At 45.3% G+C, this 18147-nt stretch overlaps 1 protein-coding gene across 1 annotated transcript in view; it reads left to right on the plus strand.

The window, feature by feature from the left end:
- Window positions 1-11946, plus strand: part of SLC22A23 (solute carrier family 22 member 23) — a 284246-nt gene extending 272300 nt beyond the window's left edge. The window contains exon 10 of the mRNA XM_075554136.1: window positions 11583-11946. Coding sequence (XP_075410251.1) covers window positions 11583-11946 — 364 coding nt within the window. The remainder of the gene's footprint in view (window positions 1-11582) is intronic.
- The last annotated feature ends 6201 nt before the right edge of the window (window positions 11947-18147 follow it).

Below are 18147 nucleotides of genomic sequence, written 5' to 3' on the forward strand. Positions count from 1 at the left end.
GTTAAGTATTAAGGAAGCAGATGGACATTGGGCCTCTACTCAAATACTCCCTCAATGTAAGAACACTTTGTTCTAATAACCTGGCATTCCGTGATGCTCAGCTTCCCGACATGATCGCTGAAGACAAAATGGTGCATAAACAAATGTGAAGAAAGCTGATAGTGCCCAGCTAGCAAAAGATATAGTGTCTGGGGTCTTAAAGGCTTGAAGATAAACAAGCAGCCATCTATCTGAGAAGCAACAAAGTCCACATGGAAGAAGCACACCAGCCTGTGTGATCATGAGGTGTTGATGGGATCAGGTATCAGGCATTTCAGACCCAGAACAAAAAATCATATCAATGTGAATGAGGGGGAGTGTGAAGTGGAAACCCAAAGGCCATCTGTAGACAATTGAACATCCCCTTACTAGAAGGGCCACAAGGAAGAGACAAGCCAGTCAGGGTTCAGTATCACACTGATGAAACATGCAATTTTCCTCTAGTTCTTTAATACTTCCTCCCCACCACTATCATGACCCTAATTCTACTTTACAAATCTGGCTAGACCAGAGCTTGTACACAGGTACAGATAAGAGCTCGAAACACAGGGAATCCAGGACAGATAAAGCCCTCAGGACCAATAATGAGAGTAGCGATACAGGAGGGGAAGAGGAAGGTCCAGGGAGAAGGGGGGAACCGATCAAACGATCTATCTATATAACCCCCTCCCAGGGGCCAGACAACAGAAAAGTGGTTGAAGGGAGACATCGGCCACTGTAAGACATGAAAAAATAATAACAATTTATAATTTATCAAGGGTTTGGGAGGGAGGGAGGGTGGGGAAGGGAGGGGTGGAATGATGATCAGATACCAAGGGCTCAAGTAGAAAGCAAATGTTTTGAACATGATGATGGCAACCTATGTACAAATGTGTTTGACACAATGGATGGATGGATGGGTTGTGATAAGAGCTGTAGGAGCCCCCCAGTAAAATAATTTTTTTAAAAGAAAAGAAAGATAAAAGGGGGGATGGCGGAAGGAAGGCCTGGCGATCTGCTTCTATAAAGATTACAGCTAAGGAAAATTCAGAGTTCTGCTCTGTCGCAGGCCATCAAGATCACTCCAAGGTCCCCAACAAGAGCAGCAATGCAGGGTCAGCCTTTTCTTGGCACTGCTCCTTAGCCATGGGGACGTGGGCACTCTGATTCTTCTCATCTTTGAAGATCGCAGCCTAACACTAGGAGATGCTCTCCGTCAGAAGTGCATCCCTTACTTGCAGTGGCAGATTGCTTTCCTGAGAATGGCTGTCCATGACTTGCCAGAGACCTCATCTTGACTCATTTCACACTGAATTCCTTAGAGGACTATCCTTAGCATTTTAAAATCACATGCACGTTTAAAATATAAATTGTGAGTTTGGCGAAGACCAACCCAGAGGTCAGCCGTATAGCACCCTTCCCTGCTCCCAACCTTGCTTCTCCACATGGAGGAGCAAGCGCAAGCCATCACAGGCCAGGGAGTCTGCATGTGAGGCCTAGGTTGGCCCCCCTGATGTTGTGGGCTATTTATACTGTTATTCCCACCTAAATATGTTTTGTCCGCTGTATTTAAACCTAAGGAGCCTGATGCCACTGACAGGTTTATGAAGGCTTGTGGTTCAAAACCACCAGCTGCTCCAAGGGAGAAAAATGAGGCTTTCTTCTTTAGAGTCTCAGAACCCCTCCATAGGCTCCCTATGAGTTAGAATTGACTCAATGGAGTGGGTTTATATTTATTTCTGAAATATTAGTACTGATTTGACTATCCTTTATGTCTGGTACAAACAATGAATATGTTCAGTGGCTAACAAATTAGTTCTGGTCTACCAGAGGCACCTCAAAAGGAAGGCCTGATGAACTACAGGAGTCCCGACTTATTAGGAAGTTTTATTCCAGTGGCTTCATCGCTACTTAGTTCTGATGTGCTTGGAATGCCTCTCTTTTTTCTTTCAGTTTTCATTATTACTGCCTTTACTTTGTTGTTTTCTGGTTCAAATCTTTGACCAACTTTTCAGTCCTTTTAAACCTTGACTTAGTGCAGTCTCACCTGGTATTAATTATGTGTATTTTTGAAACTATGTTGTTGTTTTCTCTAGTTTTCTTTTGATTCCATTAACTAGAACACTCTCTTAGAAATTCATATGAAGTAGTGTCAGTTCCATTTGTTTGGTTGGTTTTTAAAGAAACATTGTGTTAGGCTGCGTAGACTAGAGAAACAGATCTAGTGACACTCCTATGTGTATAAGATAGAGCTTTATATCAAGGAATCATTGTACATGAAATAAACATCCCAGCCCAGTCCTGATCAGGCCCATATAAGTCTGATGGTCCATAAGTCCTGCTTCAGGTCACGCAGCTACATGCAGCGATACAGGATACAGGAAGGTCACCGGCCAGTGGGTGCAGAGTATAGATCCAGTGGCAGTAGATGCATCTCCGGGGCTTGTGCAGATCTCCACATGGCCTTTAAACAGGAAGGTGACAGGAAAGAGAGGAAGTTCCCCAGATCCTCCTTATGAAAAGGCCACACCCACAGGAGGTACAATAAGCTGTGACCTGATTGACAGGCTAGACTTCACCCATATCTTCTTATGGGTGCCATGTTGGCACCAAAAAACTATCACACACAGAGTCCATCTCAAGAAATGAAATCAACAATATCCTATTAAACCCTCCATATATGTTGCTCTTTTTCTTCCCCCACATCCCCTCCTCCCACCCCACTCAATTATCCTGTTCGCATCGTTTCTGCCCCATATTGGCCTCCTCATCATCATCAAAGTCTTATCTATCAGTGTATAAACCTTGTTTGTTTGCTTTGCTTTTTTCTTTATAACAATGGTGTTATTAAATACTTATCTGTGGAAAATTGAGAGTGTTCGGCATTTGGGTCCATGTTTTCAAGAACTACAGCCCCTAATTTAATTTAGAAAAAAACTTTACCAACTCATTAAAATTTTTGAAAATTTCTCCTTCTTCTTCAGCATTTCTTTCATTTTCAAAATCCACTAATCCTGATCTACCACATCCTTTTCTTTGTGATCTAAGAACTGTTGCACATCAATGAATTCAAGGACTAAATTAAGCATTCTTGCAATGTGAATGGTTTTTCCACTGATCTCTTCCACTCGTCCATCGTATTATCCCGACCAAATGCTTGGAGAGTGCTTGTTAGAGCGGAGCATTGCCTAACTTTCCATTATTAAGTATCTCTCCCAACACAGACTTCATTGTAGACCAATCCGTAGCTTATAATACAGCAGCATTTTTAACAGTTAAGTATAAAATTGAGAGTCTACAAGTAAATATTTAAGAATGATAACATCAGCAGATTATGCATCGTTACATGGTATGTAGTACATATTACTAATAATAGAATATACCAAACACAGAACAACAAAAAACACCAGATGGTCATAGTCCAGTTTGTCATAACTTGAATATATTGTAAGTCAGGGACGAACTTGTACTTCAAAATATTCAACCATTGGACATTCTTTTTGTTTGTTTTTTCCAATGATCGAGTTTATTCTGACTCATGGCAACATCATGTGTACAAAGTAGAACTGCTTCATGGTATTTTTAAGGCCTATTATTTTTTTCATTTTATATACATATATATTTTTAAGATCTTTTATTGGGGGTTCTTACATATCATATCCATACATCAATTGTATCAAGCATATTTGTACTTAGGTTGCCATCATCATTTTCTGAACATTTACATTCTATTTGAGCCCTTGGTTTCAGCTCCTCTTTTTATCTTCTCTTTCCCTATCCCATCCTCGTGAGCCCTTGATAAATTATAAATTATTATTAATTTAATATCTTACACCGACTGCTGTCTCCCTCTCCCTAGCCCCCACCCCCGGTTTCTTCCACCCTCCTCTCCCCAGCTTCCCCCTACCCTTCTGGTATTGTTACTCTCATTTCTGTTCCTGGGATGTTTATTTGACCTGGATTCCGTGTGTTATGAGCTTCTATATATACCGGTGTACACGCTCCAGTCTATCCCAAAGTGAAAGGCAAAACTGGGGTCATGATAGTGGGAGAGGGGGAAGCCTCAAAGAACCAGAGGAATATTGTGTGTTTCATCGGTGCAATGCTGCACCCTGGTTGACTCAGCCTTTCTTTGTGACCCTTCTGTGAGGGGATGTCCAGTTGTCTATAGATGGGTTTCGGGTCTCTGTTCTGACTCTCCTCGATCTCAACAACATGGTTTTGTTTGTTTGTTTGTTTGTTTGTTTTTTGGTCTTCTGGTACCTGTTACCTGATTCCATTGACACCTCATGATCACACAGGCTGGTGTGTTTTCTCCATGTGGACTTCTTGCTTCTCTGCTAGCTGACCACTTGCTTAACTTCAAGCCTTTAAGACCCCAGACACTATATCTTTTGATAGCCAGGTCACCATCAGCTTTCTTTACCACGTTTGCTTGTGCATCCATTTTGTCTTCAGCGATCATGCCGGGAGGGTGAGCATCACAGAATGCCAGGTTGTTAGAACAAAGTGTTCTTACATTGAGGGAGGGCTTGAGCAGAAGCCCAAAGTCCATCCACTTCCTCAATGTATTGCCATATAAATATATATACCTATGCCAATGCCTTTATTTTTATGAATTAATATATTTACATAAGTGCCCACCTATACTTATACTTCTACCCATAGCTTTGCTTCCTAGATTTTTCCTGTTTCCTTTTACCTTCCTCCTGCCCCACCATCACACTTGCCCTTCTTCTGCCTCTTAGTAATGCCTCTCAGCTAGATTGCTGTTGCTCCAACACCACCGATATCTCTACAACCTCCTCATTGTTGATTTTAAATCCCTAGTTGCTCCCTTGTCTATGGCATTGTTTGCTCACTGCTCCCTTCCCCCACCTCCTCCTCCACCCAAGTCCCTCCAGAATCTTGCTTTCTCTTCAGGCTTGCTTCCCATGCCTATCTTACATAGGTAGGCAGACCAACAATAATGTAGACAATACAAAAAAGAAAAAAATGAATAAAGAGAAAAAAAGAAATGTAGAACAAAATGTATATATAAAGAAAAATAATAATAACTAGCAAAAGCAAAACAAAACCGAAAAAGTATAGGTCTGTCTGCTGACCTTTACGACTACCTCCCCACTGGTCCTGGGGCATTTCAGGAACTGCCTGAAGTCTATTTTGGGGGCTCCTCGGGGGCTTTGTGGCTTGGCTTTGCTCCCGTTGCTGATCGGTTAGGTTCCCTTCTTTTCAACCATTGACCATTCTATGGAACAGCACTCTACTACTCTGACACAAATTCAACTTCAGCAGAATTGGTTTGAGGTTTTTTGTTGATGTTTACATTATAGGAATATAACAAGGAAAAAATTTTTTTAAAAGAAATGTAACAAGGATACACTACATAATATAAAAGAGGAAAAAAAGAAATAATTTAAAAGTGAACTGTGGGAGGTGTTAAAATGCAAGATGGCGCGGTTCGTGTATTTAACTGAATGACTTTCAAGATTCTGGAATTCTTAATTCAGGTTTGTTACTTCTAAGAATTAGATCTACTTAGACAGCAGTCTAAGGACCCCTGGATTGTATGAAGAAGAATATGGCACCAAGATTGGAGGAAGGCTTATCAATAACCTGCGATATGCAGATGATTCATCGTGTTTGCTGAAAGCGAGGACCTGGAGCACTTGCTGATTGCAATCTATAGTATGGATTACTACTCAATATAAAGAAGACCAAAATCCTCACAACTAGACCAATATGGAACAGAGAGGATAAACAGAGAGAAGATTGAAGCTGTCAAAGATTTCATGTTGGTTGGCTTCACAATCAATTCTCATGGAAGCAGCAGTCAAGAGATCAAACAGTGCATTATATTTGGGTAAATTTGTTGCACAAACATCTTTAAAGTGTTGAAAACAAGGGTTTTGGTTTTTTTTTTTGAGGCCTAAGATGTGCCTGGCCAAAGTCAGAGTATTTTCATTTGCCGCATACGCATGTGCAAGTTGGACATTTTATAAGGAAAACCAAAGAAAAATCAAGGCATTTGAATTACAGTGCTGGTGGAGACTATCCAAAGTACCACGAGCTGCCAAACGAGCAAACAAATCTGTCTCGGCTGCGGCACGGCAGCATGCCCCTTGGAAGCCAGGACCGGAAGACGTCATCGTAATCCTTTGGACATGTTGTCAGGAGAGACCAGCCCCTGAAAAAAGACATAATGCTCGATAAAATGAAAAAGAGGAAAGCCCTGGCTGTAACTGTGGCTCAAGCGTCAGAGAACCGCAGTGAGGACGGTGCAGGACGGGGCAGTGGTTCATCCTGTTGCACATAGAGGCACTGTGAGTCGTAACCAACTTGATAGCACCTAGCAACCCAGAGGCCCTCATGGCACTGTAGGGTGAGCGTTAGACTGTTTATCAGCTAGTCCGACTCAGCAGCTGCTCCATGGGAGACTAACTGCTCCTGTTAAGGTTTACCGCCTCAGAAGTTCTGTAAAAGATCCGCAGTTTGAACCAACCAACAGATTCACAGGAGAAAACGCTTGGCAGTATGCAACCAGAAGGCTTGCAGCCTGGGAAATCCTATTAGATGGTTCTCTGTGATACGTGATCCCTACGGACTGGGATCAACTCAATGGCACACAACAGTAACAACAACACACTTAGCTTTTTCTACCCTGAAAACGGAGTTTAATGTTACGACTAGTCATCAGGAAATAATAAAATGTCTGCACTCCCAAAGCACTACGTGGAGGCAAGACTTACCCTCTGATTTTCTTCAACTTGTAAATTAAGGCATCCATCGTGGACATATACTAGAGCCCTGGTGGCGTAGTAGGTGCTGCATTGAGCTGCTAACCAGAATGTCGGCGGTTTAATCCCGGTAACCACTCCAGAACAGAACAACCAAGTGGGTGTGACGGAGTAGCTGACATTTCGATGTTAAGCATATTCTCATGTGCTAACTGGCCATTTGTGTCACTTCTTTGGGAGAATTGCCTATTCAAATGTTTGGATCTTTTACCCGTTTTTTGAAAAATGGATTGTCTTCTCGTTTTCTTTGATGGATTCTGCTTTTGGTGTCATCTGCACAGAGTCACTGCTAACTAAAGATCACAAAGATTTCCTCCCACATTTTCTTCTAGAAGTGTGACGGTGTTAGCTCTGACAGTTACCTGTGTGCCGCTTTGAACTGACTTTAGGAGATGGTGTGAAGGAGGAGTTTACCGTCATGTTTGCAGCGGCTCTCCCAGGTTTCCACACTGTTTAAGCAGAAGAGTGTCTGTAAAGGGGTGGGAGCGGGAGTAGTGGCATCAGAGCCCGCCCAACGTCAGGGGAGATGATGATGAGGATTGGTCCAAAGGTCCAACATGCATCAAGTGCTTCACCAGTTCTGCCACAGGCCCTCCTCGCCATAGCACTACTTGTCGGCTGGGTGTGATCATTCATTGACCACAAAGGACTTCAGAACAGTTTATGGAGAAAGCAATGGCACGACATAGGATAAGGGACAACAGGCTACAACTCAAGCTCTAGATCAGGAAGCAGGGAAGTAAAGTCTTCCTTCAGTGCAGGCCACCTTTTGATGGGACAGGCTTCCTCTCTGCTCTCCAAGGACAGGCCGCCTCACATTTCCCTCAAGATGCGCTCCTCTTCGCTCTGACATCTTTCACCACCGGCTCGGCTGCTGCGCCCCTTCTGGGCCCGATACTTTGCCTCTGGCCGCCTTCCAGGCTTCTCACAGTAATCTTGAGCATCACAGCCCTTGACCCCTGTACAGCTGTTCTCGAAGGTTGTCTACTTCCTCTCTGCTTCCTCTCTGCTCTTCCTTCCTTCTGCTTCTTCCTGCTGTCTGTCTTCCTACTTTTCTCTGTCTTGAAAATCTCCATGTGGTTGGCTGCTTACATTCACAATTTCTGGTCAAGGTCAAGGCATGCTCCCTTCCATGGGGGGTGGGCTGGTGGGCTGGGAACAAACACCTTATTTAGTAGGCTACCGATGCCTCATTTGCATATTGCCAGGCACTGCAAGGTACCTATCAATCACAGGGCAGGCTGCAGTTCAGGAGCAGACAAAATATATCAAACCAAATAGTTTACAGTTACCCAAGAGATATTTAATCAACCCAAGCAAAAGTAACAAACTCTGTGGGGAGGAAAAGGAAGGCAACAGGTCTTACAGGAAACATCTGCCAATGTGTTTTCCCAAACAATAGGCAACACGCCACGTAATGGGACTCACTGCACCATACTATACATTACTGAATTTGCCCTCATAAAATGTAAGTTGGCTATAATGCAAGGGTTAATTTCTTAACTTTCCATTTGTTTCAAATGATGCATGTTTATCAATACACCAATACCATACTGCCTGCATGACTCTATTTTTATACTGAGTTTGAAATTCAGAAGTTAATTTCACCAACTTGGCTATTTTCCAGAATTATTTACTAATATGGGTTCTTTGAATTTCTGTATAAATTTTAGAATTAGCTTATCATGTTTTAGCAAATGATATCTACTTGACTTTCGGTAGGGAAAGATCAGCATTGTTTTGCAATTGTTAGTATACAAGTTTGTGTTTCTTTTGCTAAACTTATTTCTAAGAATTTGATTGTTTAAATGCCATTGTGGCATTTAAATGCCCATGCAATGTTCTTTCTTTTCTTTCCCACCAAACCATTTTATTAGGAGCTAGGCCAGACATCATACCTCTCCATGGTTCAATCATATCAAGCAATGTTGTACAGTCACTACTACAAATCAGTTCCAAAACATTTTCTTCTGTTTTTAAACCCTTGACATCAACTCCCCTGACAGTCTCCCACAATCCCCCACACGTATCCTTATTCTAGTTGATTTCTCTATGATTCCCACTTATCCTGGGCTTCATATGCCAAAACATAGAAACGCACGTAACAGAGAGTTACGGAGGCTACCAGCAATGGCAAAATACGATGCAGAAAACCCCCAATGTGAAACATATACATTAAAAGCCAGATCAAACACAGTATAGCAGAAGGGAGATCCGTGATAAGGTGTTAACCATTTATAACAGATTTATCACTTTACGGTAGTCCTATCTCCAACACTGTGTCTGGTAACCAGGTTCTCCCCATCCCTCACTCATGGGTAGAGGGAATCACCGAGGCTTGTTCCCTGTGGGGACGCTGCAAATGTACTTTGGGCTTCCACTGCCATCCACAGCCGTCTGCACTCCAGAATCTCCGTTGAAACTCTGATACTCTTCCCGCCTTTGGACTTGGATTCTCTAATTTAGAATCATTGAATCGTGGGTGTTGGAGTGATCCTTCCATGGGGGCTTAGTAGACCTGAGAGTGGAATGTTCTGAATTTTCATTTTTCTATTCTTTCTTCCTAGTCTAGAGACATATCATGGATTTATATGGATTGATCTTGTGCGGCAGGGGGAGGGGCAGAGCTTCTCGTTTGTGGAAATGTTTCATTACCTTTGAAACTCCATTTCGCCACAAACTTTCGGAAGCTCCCACCATATCTCGTGACCTTGTGAACCAGTCTCTTTTTATGTAGGACCCAAAGCATCGTATCTCCTACCGTCTACTCCAGGGAGCTCTCGTTTGCCTAACTCATCACTGCCTACGTGCATCTAAGGAAGAAAGCCACTTGGTTAAGAGGGGAATTCTTCTTGTGCATTTCTGCTAGAAAGCTCTTCCTAAGGCCAGCCAGAATAGGCGTCCCTGTAGCTCCTGACTGCTGGGCCTGCTTCTCTCCTCTGGAGCTGGGTAATCCTGCTCCCTTTGCACAAGCTCCCACCCAGTCTCTGCAGGTGGCCCTACAACCAGAGACTGCCAGCTACAGATCATGTGCCATGGGAACACTACTCTCTGCTGCCACCCAGCAATGACCTGCGCCTTCAGGGGAAGCAAACGTCACATGCCCAGAATGTGCCTTCATGCCAAAGAACAGATGTTAGAGCTCTAAGGCATTCTATTAATGTGGCAATCTTGGACGGCCTCTCACAGTGAATGGGGCAGAGGTCACCAGCTCAGGCTTCGGGGAGCACCACAGTCTGGCTCTGGTCTTGTTCTGCGAGCCTCTGCACAGTATTTCCCAGAGATCTGGAGATACCCAGAAAGATTTTAGAAACTAGGTGGTAGAACAGACAAACCATAATACACCACTGCCATTGCATCAGTTCTACGTGACAGAGTAGAAAGAGCTGCCCCCTAGGTTTCTGACTGATGGGTTCGAATTGCAGCACAGCCGCCAACAAACACCCGGAATTGTAGATGCAGGTGGGGCAGCGGTGCTGTTTTCTTATAAATTGCCTTTCAAGATGTTACATTACAGCAGGAAGAAGTCTCCTTTGATGTTGGTGTTTAATAAGAGCTTGGTATCCGCAACTTTTATTTTATAATAGGATATGAGGCCTCAGGGAACTTGCATTACTTCCTAACATTTTGTTTCTCATAGTCATTGACGACCAGTGTTGCTCATTTTCTTCTTACAGTATCGGAAAAAGCTCCCTTTAAAAACAAACGTAAGCCCATCTGTAGGCAACCAGACACCCTCGTACTGAAGGGTGGCGGGGAGGAGATGAGCCAGTCAAGATGCAGGGTAGCAGTGATGAAACATACAACTTTCCTCTAGTTCTTAAATGCTTCCTCGCCCCCACTTGCATGATCCCAGTTCTGCCTAGACCAATCTGCCTAGACCAGAGGATGTACACTGGTACACATGGGAACTGGAAGCACAGGGAATCCAGGACAGATGAACCCTTCAGGACCTGTCCTGAGAGTGGCGATACCTGGAGGGTGGAGGGAAGGTGGGGTAGAAAAGGGGACTGATTACAAGGATCTACATGAAACCTCCCCTCTGGGGGATGGGCTAGAGAAAATTGGGTGAAGGGAGACGTCAGACAGTGTACAATATGACAAAATAATAATTTATGAATTATGAAGGGTTCATGAGGGAGGGGGAGTGGAGAGGGAGTGGGGAAAATGAGCTGATATTTAAGGGCTCAAGTAGAAAGCAACTGTTTTAAGAAAGATGGCAACAAATGTACAAATGTGCTTGACACACAATGGATGGATGGATGGATTGTGATAAAAATTTCACGAGCCCCCAATAAAATGATTTAAAAATAAAAACAAACTTAAGTGAAGGGAGATGTCAGACAGTGCAAGATATGACAAAATAATGATTTATAAATTATCAAGGGTTCATGAGGGAGGGGGTTGTGGGGAGGCAGGGGCAAAAATGAGGAGCTGATGCCAGGGGCTTAAGTAGAGAGCAAATGTTTTGAGAACGATGAGGGCAATGAATATACAAATGTGCTTTACACAATTGATGTTAGTGTGATGTGTGTTGTATGAGCCCCTAATAAAACGATTTAAAACAAACTTAAGTAAACAGCTCTTGAAAGGATGAGGAAAGTCTGAGCCGAATGGAAGGGACGCAGAGGTGGCTAACAGAGGTAGTTGGGGATATCAGCGGTGTCGGCGGTCTTGCTTGGGGGCCCTGGCCAGGCTCCCAGCATTCTGAGAAGCAGCCCGGCTGGGGCTGGCCAGCGCAGGGCCACTAACTGTTCTGTCGTGCAGATGCGGCGGGCTGGGCCTGGTGCTGGCCAGCGCAGGTTTCGGCATGCTGACGGCACCCATCATCGAGCTGCACAACCAGAAAGGCTATTTCCTGCACCACATCATCTTTGCCTGCTGCACACTCATCTGCATTATCTGCATTCTCCTGCTCCCCGAGAGCAGGCACCAGAATCTGCCTGAGAACATCTCCAATGGGGAGCACTACACTCGGCAGCCGCTGCTGCCGCACAAGAAGGGGGAGCAGCCCCTGCTGCTAACCAACGCGGAGCTGAAGGACTACTCGGGGCTGCACGACGCGGCGCTGCCTGCGGGGGAGGCCCTGCAGCCCGAGAGCGCCACCGCCAATGGCAGGAAGACCATGTAGGCCTGCAGGCGGGGGGGGGCTCGCTCACTCGGAATGTGGGGGGTCGCCCAGAGTCCCAGGCCTGGGCTGAGGATGGTGGGCAGACAGACAGCTGGCAGAGGGACGGTGTGCTGCCACACAGCCTAGCAGCATGTGTGTGAGGAAGCAAGCTGGGTGGAAAGAGCCCTTTCGAGACTTCCTTTTCTGCCATTCAATGTTTGTATTTATTTGGGTCATTTTGAGAAGAAGCACTTTAACCCTTTCCCTCTTGCTGATCACACACAAGACCCCCTCTGTGGGACGAGCTCCGCCAGGCTAAGGGTGAGCCTTCAATAACCAAGCGTAGCGGCCTCTGGCTCGCCCAGCACCACCACTCAGGAGAGCCAACTGTTCTCCCTGCTTCGTGGCCCTGAGCCGCCGAGACCTACCCCACCCGTCGGACTGCTCGTAGACAAGTGACGTGTACATTACAACATGGAGGTTTTTGCTAGCGAGCCTGTGTATGGTTTTTTAAAAGCACCCCACCCTCACCCCCCCTTTCTAAGGTTAAAAACTTGTATTCCATGTGTTTGAGGGAAAGCAATCCACAACTCTCATTAAAGCCAGCTTAGTCTTTCCTTCGGGGGGAAATCTTTTGTACTTACTACTGGTTTGGCTTTGGGGACATGGGTAAACATGCATCACAAACCTGAAGTGACTGGTGGGAAGAGTACCACGTCTGGCTGACACCAGGTTTGCCTCCTTCTGTGCAGAACCAATGTGTCTGAGACATTTTAATTTTTTTAAGTAATGTGATTTCCCAGAGTTAGCTCCAGCGAAAAAAAGTTTCCCTTTCACGGACAGCTTTTTGGGGGTTTTTTGTTTTTGTTTTTTTGCTGGCACTACTTGAAACCATGGCTACTTCCTGAGCTAAAAACTAATCAGAAAAATAACCGAAATAGACTCCTATTACACATCTACAGGAGGGCTGCCTGCAGCCCACACCTACAGCACATGCCGTAAAGTAAATCACCAGCTGGGACACCCGTTGACTTGTTGACGTCGTGCCCAGAGATGGGGCTCTTTGGACAGTCGGTGTCATTCCCAATGTCTTCCCGTGATCCACTGCCTGCTTGTCATCCCTCTGTCGGTGCGGAGGTGGATGCAGGGCAAGGCCACTGGTGGACAGCCTCCTGAGAGCATCAAGACAAACCGAGGAAAGCAATAATCAACCAAAGCTTCGCTCCTTCCTCCTGCCCTGTCAGCGAGGGCTTTTAGCTTGCTCCTTATTTGATCACCGACAAGATTTCCTCCTGTCTTTCCAGGTCAAGCTTTACCCAACTGTCTCTAGGGGCAGCTCGGTGGAAAGCATCCTCCAGGATGCCTGGGAGTCACTGGCACTCCCAGTTGAAACCTCTGAGATACACAGCCCTCCTGGCTCAGGTAGACACCTCTTTGTACCAATAGGTCTTTTTCAGCTACAGGTCTTCCAGAACACAGAGGGTCCCGGTGCCTGCCTCCTCTGCCCACCTACTCGCTAGTGATATGCATCGTTGCCGCTCTCCCAAGGAAGCTGGGCTCCGGATCAGTGGTGGGCAATCCAGTGATTTCAGCTGATCATAGCTGTGATTCAAAGGGGCAGAGAGGAGGTTGGCATGCGTCCCCTCCTCCCTCTGCCGATTTCACCTGCTCGGTTGCATGCTGGTCCTTCTGCAAAGACAGCATAGACATCAGTGGGAGCCCTGATTGGAGAGAGAGACTATTTCCCAAGGCACTGGAATGTGTCACCTCACAGCCGTTGCCTAGAATCCAAGAGCCTGCTCAAGAGCTGCCTGCTCCCTGCGGCATGGTCATTGTGCCCACTGCCCCTGCTCATATCCCAGGCTCCTTTGTGAGTCACTTCTGTTCCATGTCTCAATGTTGGTCCGCATTCACCTTTAAAAAGGCCTTTCTTTAGATTGGGCAGCTTTATGTGCCAAACCTATACAATACCTTTTGCCTTTTTTAAGAGTGCTTGCTACAAAACCGCCTGGCAGCGAACGCTGACATGCAGCACATGACATATATGCAGCCAGGTCAGGCAGTGACCAGGGCAAGTAAGGCAGAGCCCCACCCAAGACCCTCAGCACAAGACCCCTTGAGATCCACTGGTGGTACGGTGGAAAGGTTTATAAACCTAAGTTGTGAATACTTGCAAACTTGTGCTGCAGTTTTTAAGAAGCCTATTGGAGCTAGAACAAGTTGCTGGTGTCCTCTAGAAAGGTGGTGGTGAGGCTCAATGCTTAACAACTTCTGTCCCCAGCGCCTCTTCATGGCAAATAGTGACAACAGAAATTGTCCGAGGAAGACCAGACTAAGTAAGCACTTTAGCCATCAGGACCCAGGCATCAAAGAGGAGGAGTGAAATTACTATGAAGTCTAGCTCTTGGGGCAGAGGAAGTGTTATTCTCTGAACCTGAGTTTACAGACATTTTTGACCCCCACTATCCAGTTGCTATCTCAGCAAAGCAGCCCCATGTGTCTTCAGTCCAGGCAGCCTCAAGGGAGGGGCTGCGCTGCTCTCCCCACTGGTCCCAGTTGCGGCTCGCTGAAGCTTTTGAGGAACATTACTAGTGCAGCCAAAGCAGAAAAGCTCCCCCAAAGGGAATGCCCCCAAGCAACTGGGTACCAGGTGAGGCAGCAGGGACACAGGCCAGCCCACATCTGGTCCTGGAGCTCGCCCTCACGTGAGCTGTGCTTGAAGCAGCAGTGCTGGTTCCTTCTCAGGCACCTGCCGCTTCCAGTCAGTCCTCCACCCCCAGAGATAACACCCCACGATAGATGCTTCTAGCTCCCCCGCCCCTTTTCTGCGCACCCTACCTCCTAAACCATCAGGGAGCTTCAATCCCCTTTCCATACAAGGGATGCACAAATGTGAACAACGGACAGGGTTCAATCTTCCTTTTTTCTTTTCTAAACACGAATCCTTTATCAACGAACACGAGCATCCGCACTAGAGACCAGGGAAAGTTTCCAATGCTGTTTTCTAAAGCTGCATTATCATCTACGTAGAGGATAGAGACTGGTGAGTGGGGCTTGGCCCCGGAACAGAAAGCAAGACTGGACTCGCAGAGGAAGTACTGCACTCGGACATGACCACTTCCTAGAGCCAAGCAAGCAGTCGTTGAGCTGGAAATGCCATTCGTGAATCTTGTGAACTTCCCATCCCCCCTTACCTCTTTCAAGGACAAACCCTCCTGTTGCCGTACTGTGTGTAATGTTTTGGGAAGGCAGTGGTGTGTTCAGTCCCCTCCCCATCCTGTGTTCCACTCCTGCGGAGGTTTCCCCAAGAGCTGTGTTGCCGTGCGTGTGGTCACATGAGTCTGGTGGGGCTCACTCAGCATGAGCCTAAGTTGAACTGTCTACAAAGCTACATGTCTGCATGATGTCACACCAGTTGTACCTTGGGAAGAACTTGTATGTAAGTGTACAGAAATAAAAATGTTGCCCCATTAACCAATTTCCCCCTGGAATGTCTTCCCTACCTCATCTGGTGGCCTCCAGTGAAGAACACTGACCATGGCTCTGAGTAATAAAAACCCTTATGTTGATTCTGTTCGCACATGGTGTCACTGCTTTAATCCCGCTGTCAGCAGCCCTTCCGCCCACCCCGGAGGAGCATCTGGGGCCTCTCACATTGCTTGCAAGCTCGTCTTAAGAGACAGGGGAAAAGAAAAAAGAAAAAGACAGACTGGATTAAGTAACGGGAGGAGGCTTTTCCGCTTAATATTTATGTTCGGCTGATTCACAGCCTGAGGGGCCCCAGGAGGTCAGGGCAGCCCCCGACACTGTGATTCTCCCAGGAAAGACGGCTAGCACAAAATTCTCTAATGTAGTATTTTTTAACCAGAAAACAATATTTCTTTAATAAAGTATTTATACCAAAAACTCTTCTCTCAAAAGCCCTGATTTGTTATCACTCCTAGAGGTACCCCATGCTCTCCCAGTTAGGGTTCTGCTGGCCGAGCCGCTCCACAATCACAGTTAAGCCTGCAGGAGGTATGCGCTCTTAAACCCCAGACTTGCTCCTCAGAAGCACCTCTCCAGCATGACTCATGTCACCAACTGGGAGCTTCAAATGTGTGCTTTCTGCTGTGACATGGGGTATGTCACATCTAATCATAGGAGGGACCCAGATATACCCCAAAGATGAGACAATACCATGCCACAAGCAATTTGCAGCTTGCATGCACTTGGAAGTACCGGGGGAGCTTTTCAGAACTCCCAAAGTCTAGTCCAGACCCAAGGGCAAAGGGAAACTCTAAACACAAGCAAGGTTCAAAACTGCAGTCTGAATACTCCACCGTGAGTCAAGGTCATGAGGCCCTGATCCCCAAAATACTGCTTTGGGGGAAGGGTCATGGAAGAGAATGTATATGATTCCAGTAAACTGGAGACCATTTCTAAGTAGCCAAAGCAATGGCCTGGGACTTGAGGTAAGCAAGCCAGGATGATAATGGAAAAGTATCAGGAAGATCACAGAGAAACGTCCGGCTCCATAAAAATGCGATGATAAAACTAAAATGGGCATTTCCATACATTTTATCCAACAAACCAGCAAAGTAGGTACTATATTCCCATTCCACAGGTTAGGAAAAGCCCCTAAATGGGAATATATGGTGGAACTGGGCCAAAACCAGGGCTAGGGAGAAGCCCTGAGGTGGGGTTAGCCTTGTCAAATAGCAAACTAGAGTTTCTATTAAAATCAAAACCAAAATTGAAGAAATAGCTCAAAATGGCTAGGGCAGCATTGGTGAAGACTCACTGAAGTGACAATAGCAAGTTTAGATTTTACAAAGCTAGATCATCCACTAGCAGATTTCTTAGAGCTAACAGTAAGCCATGTACATTCTTCCGGAGGCCTGCTATGCATTCTTCTGAGGCCATTCTCCGAATAGCTACTGGCAAACATTGCTTAACATGCCACAGTCCTGCCACTTGTATTTGCTAATAGTAATTAAATTTCACAAGAAATTACAGCTTTAAAATTATAGGCTGTATGATGAGGAAGGCAAAAAGGATTCGGAGCAAGTTTAATTCAACAGTAGAGTTTTTATTTAGTGTTCATTTTAAAAATAATGGTTATCTGTTTTAGAATGCCCTCACATAGCTAGCTAGAACTAACTGACCTGGAGTAAAGAACTTACAATCTACTGCCTAATAGGGTCTCTAATTTTTGCAAACATTTTAAAACTTTTTCTAAAGAATTCCTTTTAAAAAATTACTATTACAACCTTTGCTTAGTCTGCCAAGTAAACAGTTCTTTCTTTTTATCTAGTTTAAACTCTACCATTTATCAAGCCTCTCTACAAACATGTCTGGAAAATAGCTATAAGCTGTTTCTCTCAAAGTTGATGATAAACTGAAAACGGGCTGGTGTTTTTATAAACAAACAAAATTGAGTATGACCTATACGCTGAGCGGAAGTCTCTCGTGACAAGCACTAGAATTTGGGGGGGCCTGTACAGACTCAACTTACAGGCAGACAAAGGCCATGAAAAAACACCCCCTTTGACAAAATAATAATTTATAAATTATCAAGGGTTCGTGAGGGAGGGATGGCGGGGAGGGAAGGGGAAAATGAGCTGATACCACAGGCTCAAGTAGAATGAAAATGTTTTAAGAATGATGGCAACAAATGTACAAATGTGCTTGACAAATGGATGGATGGATGATTGTGATGAGAGTTGTAGGAGCCCCCAGTAAAATGATAAGAAAAAGAACACCCCGCCCCTTTTCCGCCTTCTGCCCTCTCCCCTTGGACCTGCTCCAGCACCTGCTCTGTCATGCCTCAGTCTCTCTGGCCTCAGGTCACCACGTGTGGAAACCCACTTGAATGGCACACCAGGCATCGGTGTGAATTCTTTCTCATGCAAAGCCCAGAACCCAGGGAATTGTTAATAAGGAAAACATGGCCCATGACTATGGACTAGACCAGTAGTCATCTGTCATACTAGAATGAAAAGCTACAATATCAAGATCAGACACATACAGTTTGAAAGATGGACACGATGAAGCCGATGGTGAGGCCTTCCCTGTGCTGGACAAGTCCTAAATCCTGAAAATAATTACTGTGGTTAGGTTGCCCCGGCTACTTTCTTCAAATTCACTCAACAAAAATTTAATGAGCGCCTTCTCAAAAACCATGCTCTTCAAGAGCTTTTGTAAAGCACTTAGGAGATGGAGAATTTCTATTATGTAGAG

The sequence above is a fragment of the Tenrec ecaudatus genome, chromosome 7, assembly GCF_050624435.1.
Source record: "Tenrec ecaudatus isolate mTenEca1 chromosome 7, mTenEca1.hap1, whole genome shotgun sequence".
Classification (NCBI taxonomy): domain Eukaryota; kingdom Metazoa; phylum Chordata; class Mammalia; order Afrosoricida; family Tenrecidae; genus Tenrec; species Tenrec ecaudatus.